An 18,629-nucleotide genomic window follows, 5' to 3' on the forward strand; every position below is an offset into this window, starting at 1 on the left:
GTGTGCGCGCTCAGTCACTCAGTTGTGTCCAACTCTTTGCAACTCTATGGACTACAGCCCTCCAGGCTCCTCTGTCCATGGGATTTCCCAGGCAAGAATACTGGAGTGGGTTGCCATTTTCTTCTCCAGGGGATCTTCCCAACCTTGGGATGGAACCCACATCTCTGGTGTCTCCTGCAAATATTAATAAAAAAATGACTCAAGTTTAACATTGTAATTGTGACAGGTGTTCTAAAGAAGAGGCAGCTGTTTGGTAAGAAAGATTTGACTCTATCAGAGAGGGTTTGACCTTGTGGGGAAGGAAATAAAAGTTGCTATTTATAGGATGAGTGGGAGGAGAGACAGGAGAGAGATAGAAGAGAGTTCCAGGGGAGGGAAGAGCAGATACAAAGCACCCAGCAGATGGTAGGAGCCGCCTGAGTCCAAAGATATGAAAAGATGTGGATGTGTTTGTGTACAGTATTTAGAGATCAGACCGTGCAGAGGAAGCCAGGCAATGAGAATGCATAGACACAGCCAGCAGAGAAAGAGGAAAACAGGAGACTTGGCTGTCAGAGAAGCCAAGAGCAAATACGTTCTAGGTGAAGTGATCTCACAAAACTGTGAGTTTCCTGTCCCTAGGTCCACTTCAGAAGAAGGTTGTTGTTTAGTCGCTAAGCCATGTCTGATTCTTTGCAACCCCATGGACTGTAGCCCGCCAGGTCTCTTCGTCCGTGGGATTTGTGTTGCCCTTTCCTTCTCCAAGGGATTTTCCTGACCAGGGATCAAACACATGTCTCCTGCAATGGCAGGCAGATTCCTTACCACTGAGCAACCAGAAGGTCCTCAAAAGAGGGTAACAGTTTGCAATTCATGAGCAGATTTAACAAATGATTTTTTAAAAAGTAAATTTAATTGGAGGATAATTGCTTTACCATATTGTTGTGTTAGTTTCTGCCACACATCAACATGAATCAACCATAGGTATACACATGTCCCCTCCTTCATCCTCCGTCCCACCTTCCACCCTATCCCACCCCTCTAGGTTGTCACAGAGTACTGGGTTGAGCTCCCTGCATCTTACAGCAAATTCCCACTGGTTATCTATTTTTCAGGGCAGCAGTGGAGAGACATAGACATAGATAACAGACTTGTGGACACAGTGGGGGAAGGAGAGGGAAGGACAAATTGAGAGATTAACATGGCAACAAATGATTTTTACGCAAGGTGATTTTCCATCCTTATGGAATGCTGTTTATATATCATTTTGCACTTAACTTGAGATTAGTCTTTTCTTTTATAAAAGCATCAGCATGAGATGAATTGCAGATGAAGAAGGATCCCTTAGTTGTTTGCCTGGAGCACAAGCCCTTTCTGTTTTAGGCACCACAGCAATCTCAGTGCTGGGAGCATGCCTGAGACAGAGTAGATACTGAGTAATACTTGTCAAAGTAGTCAATTAGTAAAGCAAATAATTCAAAATTCTGTGGTTGTAAGGATATATTTGTTCACAGCACTCCAGGGTGGCACATGTCAATGGCATCTATTAAAGGTAGGAGCAGACAGGGTCAGGTTCACCACGACCGCCTGGGAATTCATTCATTGGCTTCTTTTTATTGCTGTGCTACAGAGGATGAGATGGCTGGATGGCATCACCAACTCAATGGGCATGAGTTTGAGTAAACTCCAGGAGTTGGTGATGCACAGGGAGGCCTGGTGTGCTGCGATTCACGGGGTCACAAAGAGTCGTACACGACTGAGCGACTGAACTGAACTGAATGCTTAGTTGCTCAGTCATGCCCAACTCTTTGCAAACCCCTGGACTATAGCCCGCCAACCCTCTGTCCATGGGATTCTCCAGGCAAGAATACTAGAGTGGGTTGCCTTGCCCTCCTCCAGGGGATCTTCCCAACCCAGGGATCGAACCCAAGTCTCCCACATTGCAGGCGGATTCTTTACTGTCTGAGCTACCAGGGAAGCAAGTTCATAATAAGAATTGACTTATTGTTTGTTTCACTTATTTACTTTAAAAATACATTTTGAAAGGTAATCAAAATTGAACAGTACACTCTTACTGAGCACAATTTGGAAGAAAACTTCAAAGAAATAAGGACTGCATTTAAAAAAAAATTATTTATTGGATAATGCTGCATTAGAAAGAAAAAAACCAACTTTTTTTCCTATCGTAAAAGGACTTGGATGGTCCTTGCCCTAAGAAGCTCACAGTGTAGTGGACAAACAGGAAAAATGAACAGAATGTCTATTGAATATGTTAATCACAATACTAGGAATGCATGCCAAGAGGGCTATGGAAATACATGGAAGACATTCAGTAAATGCTTGTTAAATGTTGAAAAAAATTGATCCAAATTTTCAGTAGGTAGGAACTAGCACAAGCTGTAGCATCTCATCTTAGGGTTGCATCGTTTAGTCCTTTTGAATCAGACAAGGTCTGAGGGTCTCATCAACAGGAAGGAGGCTGAAGGATCTGGGATCGGTGAGTGCCTTAACACTGGGTTTCAGCCCTTGACCAGGACCTGAGGAGAGATACTGGAAAAGTAGGAACTAAGGAGCTGTCACAGGGATGAGGTGGGTTGAAAAGGTACGGGGTTGTGGGGTAAAGAGGGATACCCATGTTAACCAACACTTACGGAGTTCTTAGAATGTGCTAGGTTTCATGAAGCTTATTTAATCCTGTAACAATTCTGAAAGGTATAAATAGTCTAATTGTGCTCTGTTTACCATGGCTATCAGATATTTTCCTCTCTACTCTCACCTGTGAATAACTAGACAATGTCCTTCAATCTTGTTTTTGTCTTCTCCCTTCGGTCTGTTTCCTTTGCTTTGGGGTTCCATTCTGGTCATTGGCCATGCCAAGAGAGATGCACCCTAAACATCACGTGTCCACACGGACCCTTCTCTCCAGGCTCCAACAGTGGCCTTGTGCAGCTCAGAGAGCTGTTGCTGTGTGCACATCAGTGATGAAGTGGTATTTTGTTGTTCTTGCCATTTATATTCAGTTTCCACTTTCTGAAATTAGAGAATTGTGAAGCTTGGTTGCAGAGATGTGCCCGAAGGGCCTGGGGTTGCTAATTGTTCATCTTTTTAAGAACAACTCTGGTTCTGACTTTCTCTTTGAAAAGGAACACCCATCTCCAGCCAACTTTCTCAAAAATCAGCCACAAGGAGTCTGAATAGTTTAATTTTAGATGTGGAAGCTGCCATAGACAGCATCCAGTATTATTTTAATTATCTTCCTTAATGAATGAGAGTGCTGAGGGCTGAGGTTACATGAGCAGCCCAAAACACAAAGGAACTTGGTCCTGACTGTTGGTCTGGTGCCTCCTTGACTCATAGCTCAATGGAAAATTATTTCAAATCAGCAAAATCATGTTCACAGCCAAAATACATTCTTAAAAAAATTCCTTTTCTCACATTTCATTGTCTCTTTAAATTATGTCTGCTATTTCAAGATTGTATTATACAAGAAACTATTTCAGAAGCCATATAGTCTAATCTAAAACTATTAAATAAATCTGGTCCCTTGTTTAGAGTTTATATTTCATTTCTTTAAGAAATTCACACACACACACACACACACAAAAGAAATTCACGAAGAAACAAACAAATTACCATCTTAATAGCTTCAGTCAGTTACCTAGTGTGAAAGATGAAAATAAGGATCTAAGGCAAGTTCTTTTCAAATTGCCCTCTTTCCTCTTCTGGAATGTGGGGAAACATGAGTCACCCTTAGGTGTTTCAGGTTAAAGGGTAAGCAAGAGTTGGAAAATGTTCTATTATCCAAGACAATACAGCCTGAGTACATTTGTCGAACATGAAACTGGCATGATATCATCATTAACAGGACGAGGAGTGTTAATGAAATCACTGCTGGAAAAACATGAGGGTTAAAAAATGTGGAAACAGAAGGATGTCAATCAGAGTCTCATGCCGATGACCCAGGCTGCTTTTACAAGCAAAGTTTCAGTGATAATTTTATAAACATGGAGGCAACAGAACAGCTCACTATGTGTCATTCAGTGATAAAGTAGAGCATGGGACTAATGCTTAGAATGTAAGACAGGTACTGTTTGACAATACTCTTGAATTTAAGTATATGCTCAATATTATAATAATTTTGGCTCTATGTATAATGGTATTGGGATTACACATATTTTCAAGAGCTGAAATCTAAGTGTTTTGGCTGGCTTTTCAAATAGGTTTCTCCACACACCCCTGTGCAGACAAACCAAATGAAATGGGACAGGTTTCTTCTTTGTGGTCAGACTTCTCTCTTTAAGCCAGTAATTGAAAAGAGGTACAGCATAATGAGTCAGAATGCCCCGTCATTGCTTTCTGAAGAGCTGCAAGAATACTGCTTTTATATTTTAATCTTCCAGGTTAAGTACTCCTATAATTCACCTGGTTTAAGTATACTTCAAACCTAAACGTACATTTTATCCTATTATTTTTCTTTTCTTACCACGAACTCTGGTTTGGGTGGTGGGAAAGGAAGAAATCTCAGTGAGACGTCCAGGAGTGCAACTTAGGAGATAAGTGATACGAAGGTCAGTGGTTGGCTTTAATTGTGACCAAGGAGGGTCTTGGAGAAAATCAGGAGGCCACATTTAGCCAATGTCTAGGATCTCAGAGAGATTCCGTAGTTAACTCACCCCTGATGCCTGGGTTCCCTTATTTTAATTAATTATTTTAATTTCCTTGTATCTTTTTATTCTGGCCATGACATTTATTTACAAAAAAAAAAAGACCCCACCCCCACCCCCCCCACCCCCGGAAACCAAAGATCAAACAAGATCCCAAGAAAGGTGTGCGTACTGGTCGTCCGCAGGAAATTAACTCCAGGAGAGTGTGGAAAACAGTATCCCTGGGTGCTTGATCGCTCAGGCGTGTCCGGCTCTTTGTGACCCCAGGGGCCGCAGCGCCCCAGGCTCCTCTGTCCATGAGGATTCTCCAGGCCAGAATACTGGAGTGGGTTGCCATGCTCTCCTCCAGGGGAATCTCCCCAACCCAGGGATCGAACCCAAGTCTCCCGCATTGCAGGCGCATTCTTTACCGTCTGAGCCCACAGGGAAGCCCAGTCTCCCTGGGGCTAACCCTCTACTAGGTGGGCCTTAGGCAGCCGTGACACCAAAGTGCGACCTCTCCACCTCCCTCCCGGCCGGCCTCTGCGGGTCTGCAACTGACCACAGCGCGCGGGGCGGAGTCGGGCCGGGAGCGCGCCCGGGTCCTCGCCCCCTCCCGCGGCCGGGCGCGCTCGGGGAGTGAGTCTTTGTATAGTCAGGGCTTCTGCTGGGCAGGGCCAGCTGTTAATCCTCCAGGCGGACACCGGGGCGTGGGGGTGGGGGGGAGATGGGGCATATAGGTGGCGTCCGCTGGTGAGAAACACCTAGCGCAGGTAAAAGGGTGGCGGCGAGAGGGAGTTCCCACCTGTTGCGTTTTTCCAGAAATGAAGACTTAAGAAAATACCTAGGAGGGGCCGATCGGTGTCTTTCGGACGCGCCTGGAAACCCCACCCTCGGTCAGAGGAAAAGCCCTTGGGCTGAGAGGCAGGAGCTTCAGAAAAACCGAGAAGAAAAGCAGCTCCTCCGCGCGCCGGGTCCTCGGCCTCGCACTCCTGCGCCCCGGCCGCGGCCCTTCGCCCCGCCGCGCCCTCCCTCCCCGGCCTCCGGGTGCCTCGGCCGGCGACCTGTCCCGGAGTCCTCCCATGGCGCCAGCTCGAGCCCCAGGCTCCCCGAGCGGGGCCCTCTGCCGGCAACTCCTGCTGACTCTCGCGGTGAGTGGCCGCCTGGACACCGGGCCCGGGAGGGCGCACGGACAGATGCGGGAGAGAGGGGGCACCTTTGGGAGCAGAGATCTGTGGGTGGCGAGCCAGGCGGGGGCTCCTGGCGCCTGGGGCTGGCTGCAAAAGTGCAGTCGCTTGGGGTGGGGGAGGGCGGACAGAGGACGGCGACCTGGGCGCTACGATCCCGCAGGGGACGAGGAGGAGGGTGTCTCTGGTAGCAGCTGCAAACGCCCATGGAAATCCGTGGCCCCTGGGTACGAGCCGCCGAGCGCCGCCCGCCTGCGCACCTCGCGGGGGAGGACAGTCCAGGCCGGCTCAGGGCCGGGTTCCGGCGGCTGACGGGGCGAGCCGCTGGGCGGACGCGACCAAACGCGCCGATCCTGGGGTGAAGGAGAGGTCTAGGCGCCTTTTGGGGAATTGATCTTAGGCTGTGGGTGAAGGGGAGGGAAGCGCGGGGACCGGGCTGTCTGGACCCTCTGCACGTGAAAATGGTAGACGGCTCCCAGACGGTCCTCCATTAAGGTTTCCATTGTTGGTCCACAAGTGAGGTTTCATTCCCTTTAAACTTTGGGGAAATGGTCGCCTCGGAGGCATCCAGACTCTTCCTCCCACCTCCCGCCCCTTCCCGCCCTCCAGCTCCAGTTTCTTTTTCCACTTTACGAAACACAATAGCTACCAGCCCACCTCCCCAAAGCTCTGAGAGAAAGTGGGGGTGGCCTTATTTGGAAAGGACAACGCCACCACCCTCACCCCGCCACCTCCGGGCAGAAAAGCCCGGGATCTCTTTAGGGGAGGGGGCTGCAGGCACGGAATCTAGAGCGGCGGAGCTGTCCCTGAGAGAGTGTGGGACCAGGGGCTGAGCTCCCGGGGTACCCAGGAAGAAGAACAGTTACAGAGACGAAGAGCGAGGGGGCTAAGCCCATAGTGTCCTTTTCAAGCTGAGCCGCAGGCGTTAGGGCTCCGGGCAAACCTAAAGGACACGGGGACGAACCTGGAGAACAGACAGTTGGGGAATTCCTTCTGGGACTGGTGGAACTGGCGGCGTGAAATATCCAGTCAATTTCCCTTACTCTACCGCGCTCCTGTTTAACGGAATTCCTGAAATTTTTAATGAATGAAGTTGTAGTCGTCGCTGTCTGAGAATGGCTTTCCTTATGGACTTCAAACCTTAACTCATTTCCTGGGGCAAGTTAATAACATACAAAGGGCCAGGTGCACGGCAATTAACAGTTCACTGTCGAGGAAATCGAGAATGGAATATGTAAATAACGGTCAAAAATGTCTCTTGATTTTGATTAGATTCTCAGTAAAGTTGACCCCCCCCCCCTTTTTTTGGACTCTTCTTTCTGAATCGTTGCCCTTGAAGGAAAAAAGCATGATTAGGCTCGGGTAATGAAATGCACAGGCCATAAATATTCCCAGGCGGCTCAGATGGTAAAGAATCTGCCTCCAGTGCAGGAGACCCAGGTTTGAGCCCTGGGTCGGGAAGATCCCCTGGAGAAGTGAATGGCAACCCACTCCAGTATTCATGCCGGAAGAATTCCATGGACTGAGGAGACTGGCAGGCTACATGTAGTCAACCTGGTCGCAAAGAGTAGGACACGACTGAGCAGCTAACACTGATATACTAACAGAAGTTTCTGTGTGTCTTCTCAGGCCCTTTTAGAAAAAGCAGATATAGGGAATAAACTGAAGTTGAATAATCTGCTTTCCTTGACCTTCCTTAGCTTCAAAGCTGCGTCGGCCAGAAGTGGGGTGACTCCGGCTGCACCCCTCATCCTGCTGCATTTTTGCTGGTCGGGTTGGTGTGTCTTAAGCTCTTCTGAGGCTCCCGTGCACGTCTGCAGAGCCCTGCCAGCCTCAGATGGTTGTTGTGGTTGTGAGCCTCATGTGTGATAGACGTTTAGAGAAGAGAAGCATTACTGAATAAAAATGGCTTGTGGGACATAATCACCTCCTCCCCATGCACCCAAGTAATCCTTCACCATTCCATGAACTAGTTCCCAACTTCCTCGTCCTGCCTCACCTCACACATTTGCACTCTGCCTCCACCTCAATGTACTTCCACTATGGCTCAGATGTAAAGAATCTGCCTGCAATGCAGGAGACCTAGGGTTGATCCCTGGGTGGAGAAATTTCCCTGAAGGAGGGCGTGGCAACCCACTCCAGCATTCTTGCCTGGAGAATCCTCACGAACAGAGGAGCCTGGTGGGCTACAGTCCAGGGGGTCTCAAAGAATCAGACATGACTGACTTCCTGCCTAAACACCTAATGAAGCTTCTGTCTCTAAGGTCCGTCAGGGATCTCCTTTGTTAAATTCAAATCATTCCTTACGCAATTTCATCTTGTGATTGGAGCCTTTATGAAAAAGCTAATCTACCAATACATAAAGAATTCTTATAAATCAAGTCCAGCGTTAACATGAAAAACCATAAAGTAATAAAAATGTCTCTTAAAATATTTCAGGGGAAAGAGCAGCACAAGCAATCTCTGTGCCCTGTGGTTACAGCTGACCTCCCCCATGCCTACTCTATTTCCCGTGTATACCCCAACCTCTCCCCACTTCACCCCAGGGCTATCATCTAACCAGGTGGCACAGTGGTAAAGAGTCTGCCAGCCACTGCAGGAGACTTGGATTCAATCCCTGGAGAAGGAAATGGCAATCTGGCTCCAGGGATCTTGCCTGGGAAATCCCATGGACAGAGGAGCCTGTCAGGCTCAGTTCATGGGGTCGCAAAGAGTCTGACACAACTAAGCAACTGAGCACATACACACAGTCTATCCAGTCCATTTTTTTGCGCTTTCCTTTTTTCACTTAAAAATGTCATGGAGGTCTTTTCTTTCTCCCCCACTACTCCCTGCCCCTTCAAACCTCTATTTATTTGGCTGCATTGGGTCTTAGTTGTTGTGCAGGCACCAGAGTGAAGGCTTAATTCCTCTGTTGCACATGGGATCTTAGTTCCCAACCAGGGGTCGAACCCTTGTCCATGCTTTGCAAGGGGCATTCTTAACCCCTGGACCAACAGGGAAGCCCCTGTCGTGAAGGTCTTTTTGTCTCAGTGTGTGAACCCTGATCACCTCTCTTGAGGCTTCTGGAGCCGCCCATCGTGCCGCTGTGGTGTGAGTTGTGTGGCCTGTCCCTCTGTTGACAGACACTTGGTTTTCCACTCTTGCTGTTCCACCCTCTGTTACAGTGAATAATCTCACCCAAGCCACTGGCAGACCATCCCAGGAGATTGCTTTTATTCTCCTCCCTCTAACCCTTACAAGTGCTGACCCTTTATTCTCAACTTATAACTGGACCAACTCCAGCTCATCCTCAACACCACTGAGGACATCTTTGTGCCGTTTCTTTGCAACAGCTTTTGGGCACTACAGCCATTTGGGAGACTATCTTGGAAGGAATGGCATCTAATAAAAAAAAAAAAAAGAAAAAAAAAATATTTCAGCCTCACTCATAATAGGGAAAGGTGAATTTAAAACTACATTGAAATGTCATTTCTCATTTGGCAAACGACCAAAAGTCTGAGAGCAGGCTCTATAGGCAAGAATGAGGAGAAATAGCAGCTCTTGGTTGGTGAGTGTAACAAAAAATTACAACCTTTATGATCTGTATGGGTTGTAACAAATGCAAATAGAAAGTTTTTTACTTCTTCCTTTCCAATTTGTATGCACTTCCTTCTGTTGATATACCAAATGCTGCATTGTTTTCATTACTGAGACTTCCTAAGACCTTTCACTGTTAGCTAAAGCTAATATCCTTTCACGGCTTTTCTTTTTCATAATTTTTCTATTTTTAATTGTTTTTTCCTTATGACCTCTTTAAAAACATATCAATTATCCCTTCATTTTTAAAAAACCTTTTTATTTTGTATTGGGGTATAGCTAACTGACAGTGTTGTGATAGTTTCAGGAGAACAGTAAAAGGACTTAGTGATACATATACCTGTATCCATTCTTCCCCAAACTCCCCTCCCATCCAGGCTACCACATAATATTGAACAGAGTTCCCTGTGCAATTTAGTAGGTCCTCAGTTATCCATCTTATTATTATTTTTTAAGCCTGAATTCTTTTTTGTTTTTTTAATTTATTTATTTTTGGCTGCACTGGGTCTTCCTGCTGTGTGTGGCGGGCTTTTTCTCTAGTTGTGGCAAGCAGGGGCTGCTCTTCGTTGTCGTGAGTGGCCTTCTCATTGCAGTGGCTTCTCTTGTTGCTGGGCCGGGGTTTCGGTCGTTGCAGCATGGCATGTGGAATTTTCCTGATCAGGGATCGAACCAGTATCCCCCTGCATTGGCAGCAGATTCTTATCTACTGTACCACCAGGGAAGTCTGGTTATCCATTTTAGATATAGCAGTGTGTACATGTCCATCCTAGACTCCCTAACTATCCTTCCCATCTGGTGTATGCAACCATAAGTTTGTTCTTTTAAGTCTGTGAGTCTATTTCTGTTTTCTGAGTAAGTTCATTTGTATCATTTCTTTTTAGATTCTGTGTATAAGGGATGTCATACATTCTTTCTCCTGTCTGACTTAAGATCGTTTGCTCATTATGACAATCTCTGGGTTTCCTTATGCTCTTTTAAGTTAGCTTGTCTAGTTCTGGAAAAAGAGTACTGATGGGATTTATTAGGGTCATAAACTTCATAATTTAACTTTGTGTAAATTGATATACTTACAGTGTTGATTTTTTTTTCTGTTCAAAATAATGATACATATTTATTTTTGTGCAAGTCTTCTTTTGTATCCTTCAGAAATATTTTCAGATTTTTCTCAGATAAGCTTAAGTTTACTTTTTGGTATTCTAACTTTTTTTCTTTTACCACTTTTGAAAATGATTTCTTTTTTTCCAATATATTGCTTAACTGGCTTTATGTGGATGAAGACTAATGATTTTAGCAGTTATTTCTGCACCCTTAGTGAAATTCTCTTACTATTTTATGGTTAATTTGCTTGGGTTTTCCAGATAAATAGTCGTATCAAATGCAAATAGTTATTTTTATTTTTACCTCCTTCTTTTCATTCATATATCTAATATACTTTAATGTAATGTTAACTATAGGTGATGACTCTTGGGAAGTCCATCTTGTTTCTAAGTTTAGTGAGGCTATCCTAGTGCTTTTCTATTGGTGATGTGATTATAATATAAAATAAAACTCATATTGAAATGGCACTTATCAAATCCTATTGGGGGCTCTTTTTTAAAAGAAAAGTTTAAGAATGATTATTGAATTTGGCCAAATGGTTTTCAGCAGCCATGGTGCGGATCACATGCTAGGTCAACTTACTTAGTGGCTTGAGTTTCCGAATAACATGAGTGTGGCTCACAAGTCCATGTGAGGCTAGTTCACTTCTAGCTCATACCCACCATGAAGGTTTTGCATTTGGGAATCCAGATTAACATGAGTGGTTCTTCTCTTCGGTCTTAGGCAGGTCCATGCTTTGATTTTACTCCCTTCAATTTGAGGCCAAAAAACCAGAATCTAATCTTTTCAGATTAGAAGTTGTTTCTGGTTACTCCGGTGTTCCATCTTTATCCTCAGTTTTTGCCTAGCGCTTCTTGCAAGATGTTTTAGGATGGTTTGAAAACACGTATTCGTCATTTTTAGTTTTGGCCTGGGGATTTGACTGAATGCCCTAGGTCCCTTTTTGGCAAAGAAAATTGTTCCCCGAGTTCATTTGTCACACTGGTTAGAGTGACTTTATTCCAATAGAAAGTTGCTTATGTCATTTGTGTGTGTGTGTGTGTGTGTGTGTGTGTGTGCGCGCGCGCGTGCTAAGTTACTTCAGTCTGGTCCAACTCTATGCAACCCTATGGACTGTAGCCCACCAGGCTCCTCTGTCCATGAGATTCTCCAGGCAAGAATACTGGAGTGTGTTGCCTTGCCCTCCTCCAGGGGATCTTCCCGACCCAGGGCTTGAACCCACATCTCCCATGGTCCTGCTTTGCAGGCAAATTCTTTACAGCTGAGCTACCTGGAAAGCTTGCTTATGTCATTTATCTGCTTAAAACAAATCTTTGGTTTCTTATTATCATTAAGAAAAAAAAATCTATTTGTGTACTATGTTAAGGCTGTTCAGACTCTCTCCCACACCTGCTTCTCTGAATCCATTTTCAGTTCCTCTCCCTCTTGTGCTATATACATCAACCATGGCAAATGGTGTTTAAGGTCTGTGGCCCCTCGGGGTCTGTGCGCATGCAGTTCCTGTTTTGGGAACATACAAGCTCTGCCTCCCTGGACATGACTAACAGGTCTCCCCTCTTCACCTGTGCCTTAGAAGGGGCTGACTCCCAGTGCTCTCCCAAAGCACCCTGAACTTCCCTGTCATAGCTTTTATCCTCCTTTATTGAAATTGCAAATATCTTACCTTTGACTTGAATGTTTCATGAGAACCCTGTTTGCTGCTCATGTCTGGTACATAGTAGACATTTAATAAATATTTGTTGAATGAATGAATGAGTGGATGTCCAGGGCACTGTTATCTGAGATGCTGTCTTAATTTGGCCATCCTCACCTTTTCCATCATTTTTACCTTAGTCCAAGTCACCACCCCTCCTCTCTTAGATTCCTCCCAGTGGATCTCCTTGCTTCCACTCTGGTCCTCTATAGTATGTTCTCTGGTGGCTCAGAAAATAAAGAATCTGCCTTCAACGCAGGAGACCCGGGTTTGATCCCTGGGTTGGGAAGGTCCCCTGGAGAAGGGAATGGCTTCTCACTCCAGGATTCTTGCTTGGAGAATTCCATGGACAGAGGAGCCGGGCTACTGGTAAAGATGGTGAAGAATCAGATGGCAAAGAATGCTAAAAATCAGATGGGAAAGAATCCGCCTGCAACGCAGGAGATCCAGCTTTTATTCTTGGGTGGGACGATCCCCTGGAGGAGGAAATGGCAACCCACTCCAGTATTCTTGCCTGGAGAATTCCATGGACAGAGAAGCCTGGCCGGCTGCAGTCCATGGGGTTGCAAAGAGTCGGACACGACTGAGTGATTAACACTTTCACTTTTCAGTCTGTTTTCCTGTGGCCACCGGAATGAGTCTGTATAAATGCTCACAACGTGATGCCATAGTCTCTAAACACACGGTTGCTTCTCTTTGCCCTCAGAATAAAACGGGACTCGTTCCTGTGGTCTATCTATCTAATATGCCCACGACTGTCTTTTCAATGTCATGCCCTGTCGCTCTTCCCTCTCTGTTTACTGCTGTTGTGTTTGTTGATTTAGTCGCTCAGCTGTGTCCAACTCTGTGACCCCATGGACTGTCGCCTGCCAAGCTTCTCTGCCCGTGGGATTTGTCAGGCAAGAATACTGGAGTGGGTAGCCGTTCCCTTCTCCAGGGGATCTTCCTGATCCAGGGATCAAGCCCATGTTTCCTGCTTGGCAGGCAGATTCTTTACCACCGAACCACCTGGGAACCCTGTGTTTACTGCTGCGAGCTCCTTTGTGTTCCTCTGACACACCAGGTGAAGTCGCCTCTCAGGGCCTTTGGTGCGGCTTTTGTTTCACTTGGAAGGCTCTCCCCAAGTTAGTGAATTGGTTTGTTTCCTTGTTTCATTCTGTTCTTTTCCTTTATCCCCCTCTGTCCCTGTTTTACTTTTCTTATAACACTTACTCATGGTGTTATGTGATCTTTGTGCATTTGTGTATTGACTTTTTGTCATCTCTTATTATAAGATAATCTCAGTGAAGTCAAGAAATTCTCTTTGTTCACTGTGGTAGCCTTTGAACACTGCCCGGCACCCAGGCAGCAACCAAGAAATGTGGGTTGAATGAATCAGTGGGAGTGTGCTTTCTGTCCCCTTGAGCTGGGCTCTTCACATGTCCTGCCCCTATTTGCTCTAGACTAGGCAACCAGTGAGAATTCTTTTCATCTTTTTATTTCCAATTCGAGTGTAGTCTCTTGGTTGTGTCCTTGCTCAGTTCCAAATGAAATGTAATCTCCGTCATGCTAAGTTCTTCATACACAATTTAAATTGGATAATTAAAAGGGTCTTTAATGTGTTTTGGAGACAAAAATTTTCATCCCAATTTTGACGATTTTAATTTATATTTATAGATTTTTAAATAACAATGTAAATACTGGTTAGCTATTTTGCTTTCTGTCAAAAACCTTTGCAAAAATATAGAAAAGATAAAAACAACCAGCAATCTTTCAGAAGCATCTGTTATACAGAATTTATTTTCAATGTGCTCAGATATGTATTGTATTGTAACTGGTTCACCATAAATCACAAAATCATTTACATTTTTTAAGTGAAATATTTTTAACACTGACCTTAATTCTCATTAATGAGAAGTTCAAAATAAGTTCATATTTCAAAATCATGTGCTTGTATGCGTGGGGTCACATGTAAATAATTTTTAAGTCACTCCATGGCAGTGAGTCAGGGATTGTCTTTAAAAGTGCTGGGCTTTTCTTGATTGGGATATTTTTGATTTGGTACCATGACTCATAGGCAGTTGACAGATAATTGAAATGATTTGCTGACTCATTAAATTTGTTTTTATTTTGTTCTTTTTACATATCTCTGCTGCCTTCCTAATAGTTTCCAGTATTTTCCCACAAAAGGGTGTCATTGGCTTCCCAATATACCCAGTATGTTAGTAAAGTTATTATTAACTCCATTTTCAGACTAGGAAACAAAGTCCAAGAGGATAAGGAATTCTCTTGGTTTACATGCCTTGTGAGGGAGGGAACCATGGCTCTCTATCAGATTTGTTCTTCTTTTCTATGCAGTTTTTTTTTCTTGAATTCTTAATCCCATTATATGCTTGGTATTATTTTGATAATTTTATAAACAGATTTATAATTATACAGATGTGTGCAAACTGTGTACACATGAAAAGGCTCTTCTTCATGCATAATATTGATTTTTTTTAGATCTTAACATTTGCCTGTGATGCCTGCAAAACAGTGACACTACATGTTCCCTCTAAACTAGATGCTGAAAAATTAATTGGTAGAGGTAAGAAACTGCCAAAATATGTAATAAATCCTAATTTGCTGTGATCTTGTAAAATTAGTGTAATCTTTAGAAGGGTGACTGTATTGGAACTAATAGTTAAAACTAACACAGTACACCGTAATACAATATTTTTTAATATATATGGTGTCAATCCAATGAACAAAATATTGTTCTTTATTGAAAGATATGATTATATAACATAAAATTGTTTTAATTTGATTAATGAAGTAATTACTAATATTTACATTAGATGTAGGCTATGGTATGTGTCAAAACATGTCTTTGAAATTGAGAAATAGTATTGAAACTACTTCTTGAGTTTAAGGGTGTTGTTTTTGGATTTTTATCCTAAACTATTTTGGCATCTTCCTGAGGTTTATTTCCACATTTTTTTTTTTTTTAATGGGCTTCTCTGGTGGGGAAGAATGGTAAAGATGATGAAGAATCACATGGCAAAGAATGGTAAAAATCAGATGGTAAAGAATCCACATGCAATGCAGGAGATCTGGGGTTTGATTTTGGGTGGGAATGATCCCTTGGAGGAGGAAATGGCAACCCACTCCAGTATACTTGCCTGGAGAATTCCACGGACAGAGGAGCCTGGTGGGCTACAGTCCATGGGGTCGCAAAGAGTCAGGCACGACTGAGCGACTAACTTCATTGCTTTTTTATCAATTAACTTTTTTCATATAACTCAAATGTATAACAAAAGATCAGATCAATGTAGAGACAGAATATGATGACTATTTAACAACAGATGCAAAGAGTTCAGTAATAATTCAATAACTTCCAGTTCTAATTTTTAGGTTCTATTTAACTTACTTTATGTGTTTTCATGTGTTGCTCTGTGGCTGGTTTCAGTTAATAAAAACTTCTTTTGGTGTGAGTTTTATATTCAGACTGTGGAGTTTACATGTCTTTATTTCATAACAAATGTCTCTTTTTTTAAAAGGATGTGAAGTAGGTAAAAGACGTGGTAGATATGTTTAATTAAGAACAACTTAATTAACCGTGTAGTTTCATATGTCCTTTTAAAAAATGCAAAACTTAATTACAATGTAATTAAAGTTTTTGATTGTACCACCTCAAATGCATAGCTTACGGTTAAACTATATATTGCTTTGTTTTACCTTACACATGACTGCTCTGTAAATTTTCTACAGTTAACCTGAAGGAGTGCTTTAAATCTGCAACTCTCATTCACTCAAGTGACCCTGATTTCCAAATCTTAGAAGATGGTTCAGTCTATACAACACATGCCATTCTTTCGTCCTCAGAGAAGCGCTCTTTTACCATATTGCTTTCCAACACAGAGACCCAAGAAGAGAAGGAGATACCTGTCCTTTTAGAGCATCAAACAGAGGTATGCCCAAGTAAAAAAATGAAGTATAATGAATTGTTTTCTTCAGGTGTAACTCACATGACCAGAGAAGATGTGAATCAGAAGAGATGGAGGTTAGTTTAGCTTGAAGAAGGAAAACCATGACTCAAGTTAACAGTGTTGAAATGGAAAAGAGTGGTTCAACCTAGGTTATCCCAGGTTATAATTTCCTTTTATTTGGGACATAAAAGAAGTTGGCATATGGGACAGAATGAGAACTTGAGATTAGACATGGAGCAGCTTTTCTTGATCTTTACTGTGGACTAGGTTTCCAAAACAAAAAACATTATTGCTTAAGATTTTCGTATGTAATTTGGAGTATGTAGTTTTTAAAGATTCAGGAACTCGTAGGACATGTTAATGACTTACTGTGATGTCCTATTCAGGCAGCGGTACTAGGGTTTCATGTATCTTAGCATAATTTTTACTGTTAGAAAATGGAGGACTATTTTAGGGTACGATTTGGATCTCATGCACACATTTGACTTTGTGATACTCAAGATCAAAATGACTTCTGTTCAACCCCTGGCCATTACTCATGACAGCCGTTTGAGAGTTGTCACCATGTTTCTCTCCTCCTTCTGACACAGATCTCTCTGTTGGCCCCCTGGCTCTTCCTAGTTGCTGGTGAGTGCAAGATGCTTATGCTGAATTTAGAAGGGCACCTATCCACTTAACATTCTTTGCATATCTCTCCTCCTGTGTTTTTGCATGGCAATGTGGCAACAGTAATTTTTTTTTCCAGTTTTGCTTCTAGGCTTCCGATTCCTTCTCTCTCTCTCTTCCATGTTCCCACCAAGTTATTTTCTCAAGAGGATTGCTGAGATAACAGTTAGGGCAGGGTTTTCTTCATTTTTTTTTAATGGTATTGACATTTCGTTTGGTTTTCAAGCACTACCATGGTCCTACGCCTCCCCAGCTAATCCTCGTGAGAACGAGAGAAGAAAGATGTATCAGTTTTCAAGTTTAAAATAAAGTAGTAATTGACTTTATTGTTTTTTGTCGTTGTTTTCTAAATTGAGGTACTAAAGAAAAGGCATTCTCAGGAGAAAGTTTTGAGACGTGCCAAAAGAAGATGGGCTCCTATTCCTTGCTCAGTGCCTGAGAATTCCTTGGGTCCATTCCCACTTTTTCTTCAACAGGTACAATTTACTTTCTTTTCACTGTGACAGTCTATGGCTTCCATCTTTTTTAAAAATATGGACAATGAGTTTGCAATTATTTTTAAAAATGTGTATGTATGAATATATGAGTGAATGAGTGTGTCTATCATATGCTTAATATATGGTATAAATATATCTCTCTATACCTGTATATACTTTTTTGCAGTTGTAGTCATTCAAAAGCCATTTATAAAACGGTAAAGCCCATCTAGCACTCTCAAACACATGCTTCTTCAATGGATTTTCATATCATCAAGTGTATCTCAGAGCCTGGACGTAGTCTAGAAAACCCCCAAACATCTTCCATAATAAAAGATGAAATTGTCGATAAAAAATCAAATGCCATGAAAGGGAAAGATGGTACACCTTTCCATGGTTTCTTTCCAAGTTCACTATTTAAATTGCACTGGGTCCACATATTCTCTCTCTCTTTTAACTTTCAGTGGAAACCTCAGCAAGTTTTGTGCTTTTCTCCACTATCAGTGGTCACTACCATTCAGTCTATCTCTTAGGTTTCTTTCCCACCAATTCTTGAATTGGTGAGAGAGAAACATTGTTTAGAGCCCACCAATAAATTCAGTGCAACTGAGAGAAGAGCATTTTAAAGTTGAGAAAAATTTTTTTTGAAAATAATTGTGAGTCATCCTGATAGGTAGTCAAAGATCCTACTTAAGAGGATGAAAACACTTTGGAAAAAATTCTTTTTGATGTAGGATCTTAGTTCCCTGACCAGGGATCAAACATGTGCCCCCTGCATTGGAAGGCAAAGTCTTAATCTTTGGACTGCTGGGGAAATCCCAGAGAAAATTTTCCTTTTGAATCAAATATCAAAGTAGCACATTCACCAGGATATTCTGTCATTTCCATTTTCACTCTTTTTCATTCTCCTGTTGAACCCCTATGATAAAGACAATGCTGAGAAATAAAAACTAATTAAGGAAACCACTTTCCAAATGTTTGCCCTGCAGACAGTATACTTTAAATTCAGTGTCTCAAATATTGTTATATATAATAAAACTTCAGATGTTAAAAAAATTGACAAAAAGATAACTTTTCATACTCAGAATACTTTGTTTTCTAAGACAAGAAAAGTCCAAAATGCTTGATCCATGTAAGTACATGTAGCCTTTGAAAGTATTCGTTAGTTATCCTGGAAAACTAACTTCGTTATTTTCCTCATGCCTTACTCTTGAATTTCTCAATTATTAGGCTTCCTTATTCTATTGCTGTCTTTTATTCATACATAATAGTAAGTTAAAGAGGGTAATTACTTATTGTAATAAAAATGTCAATGTGATTGCAAAATGTGTAGATGAGAGTTTTGCTCAAATACAAATTTG

General features: G+C 42.7%; 2 protein-coding genes across 5 annotated transcripts in view; both read left to right on the forward strand.

The window, feature by feature from the left end:
* Positions 1–18,629, forward strand: part of DSC1 (desmocollin 1) — a 154,493-nt gene that overhangs the window by 46,824 nt on the left and 89,040 nt on the right. The gene's annotated exons all lie outside the window — the stretch shown is intronic.
* DSC2 (desmocollin 2) overlaps positions 5,270–18,629 on the forward strand; it is a 36,771-nt gene continuing 23,411 nt past the window's right edge. Inside the window, exons 1-4 of one of the 3 annotated variants that reach the window (XM_043443826.1) lie at positions 5,270–5,773; positions 14,661–14,745; positions 15,909–16,108; positions 17,149–17,268. In XM_043443826.1, the coding sequence (XP_043299761.1) occupies positions 5,705–5,773; positions 14,661–14,745; positions 15,909–16,108; positions 17,149–17,268 (474 nt within the window). In that variant the 5' untranslated portion in view covers positions 5,270–5,704. The remainder of the gene's footprint in view (positions 5,774–14,660; positions 14,746–15,908; positions 16,109–17,148; positions 17,269–18,629) is intronic. The other 2 variants (XM_043443825.1, XM_043443824.1) reach the window with 2 other exon arrangements.

Source organism: Cervus canadensis, chromosome 23, assembly GCF_019320065.1.
Source record: "Cervus canadensis isolate Bull #8, Minnesota chromosome 23, ASM1932006v1, whole genome shotgun sequence".
NCBI lineage: Eukaryota > Metazoa > Chordata > Mammalia > Artiodactyla > Cervidae > Cervus > Cervus canadensis.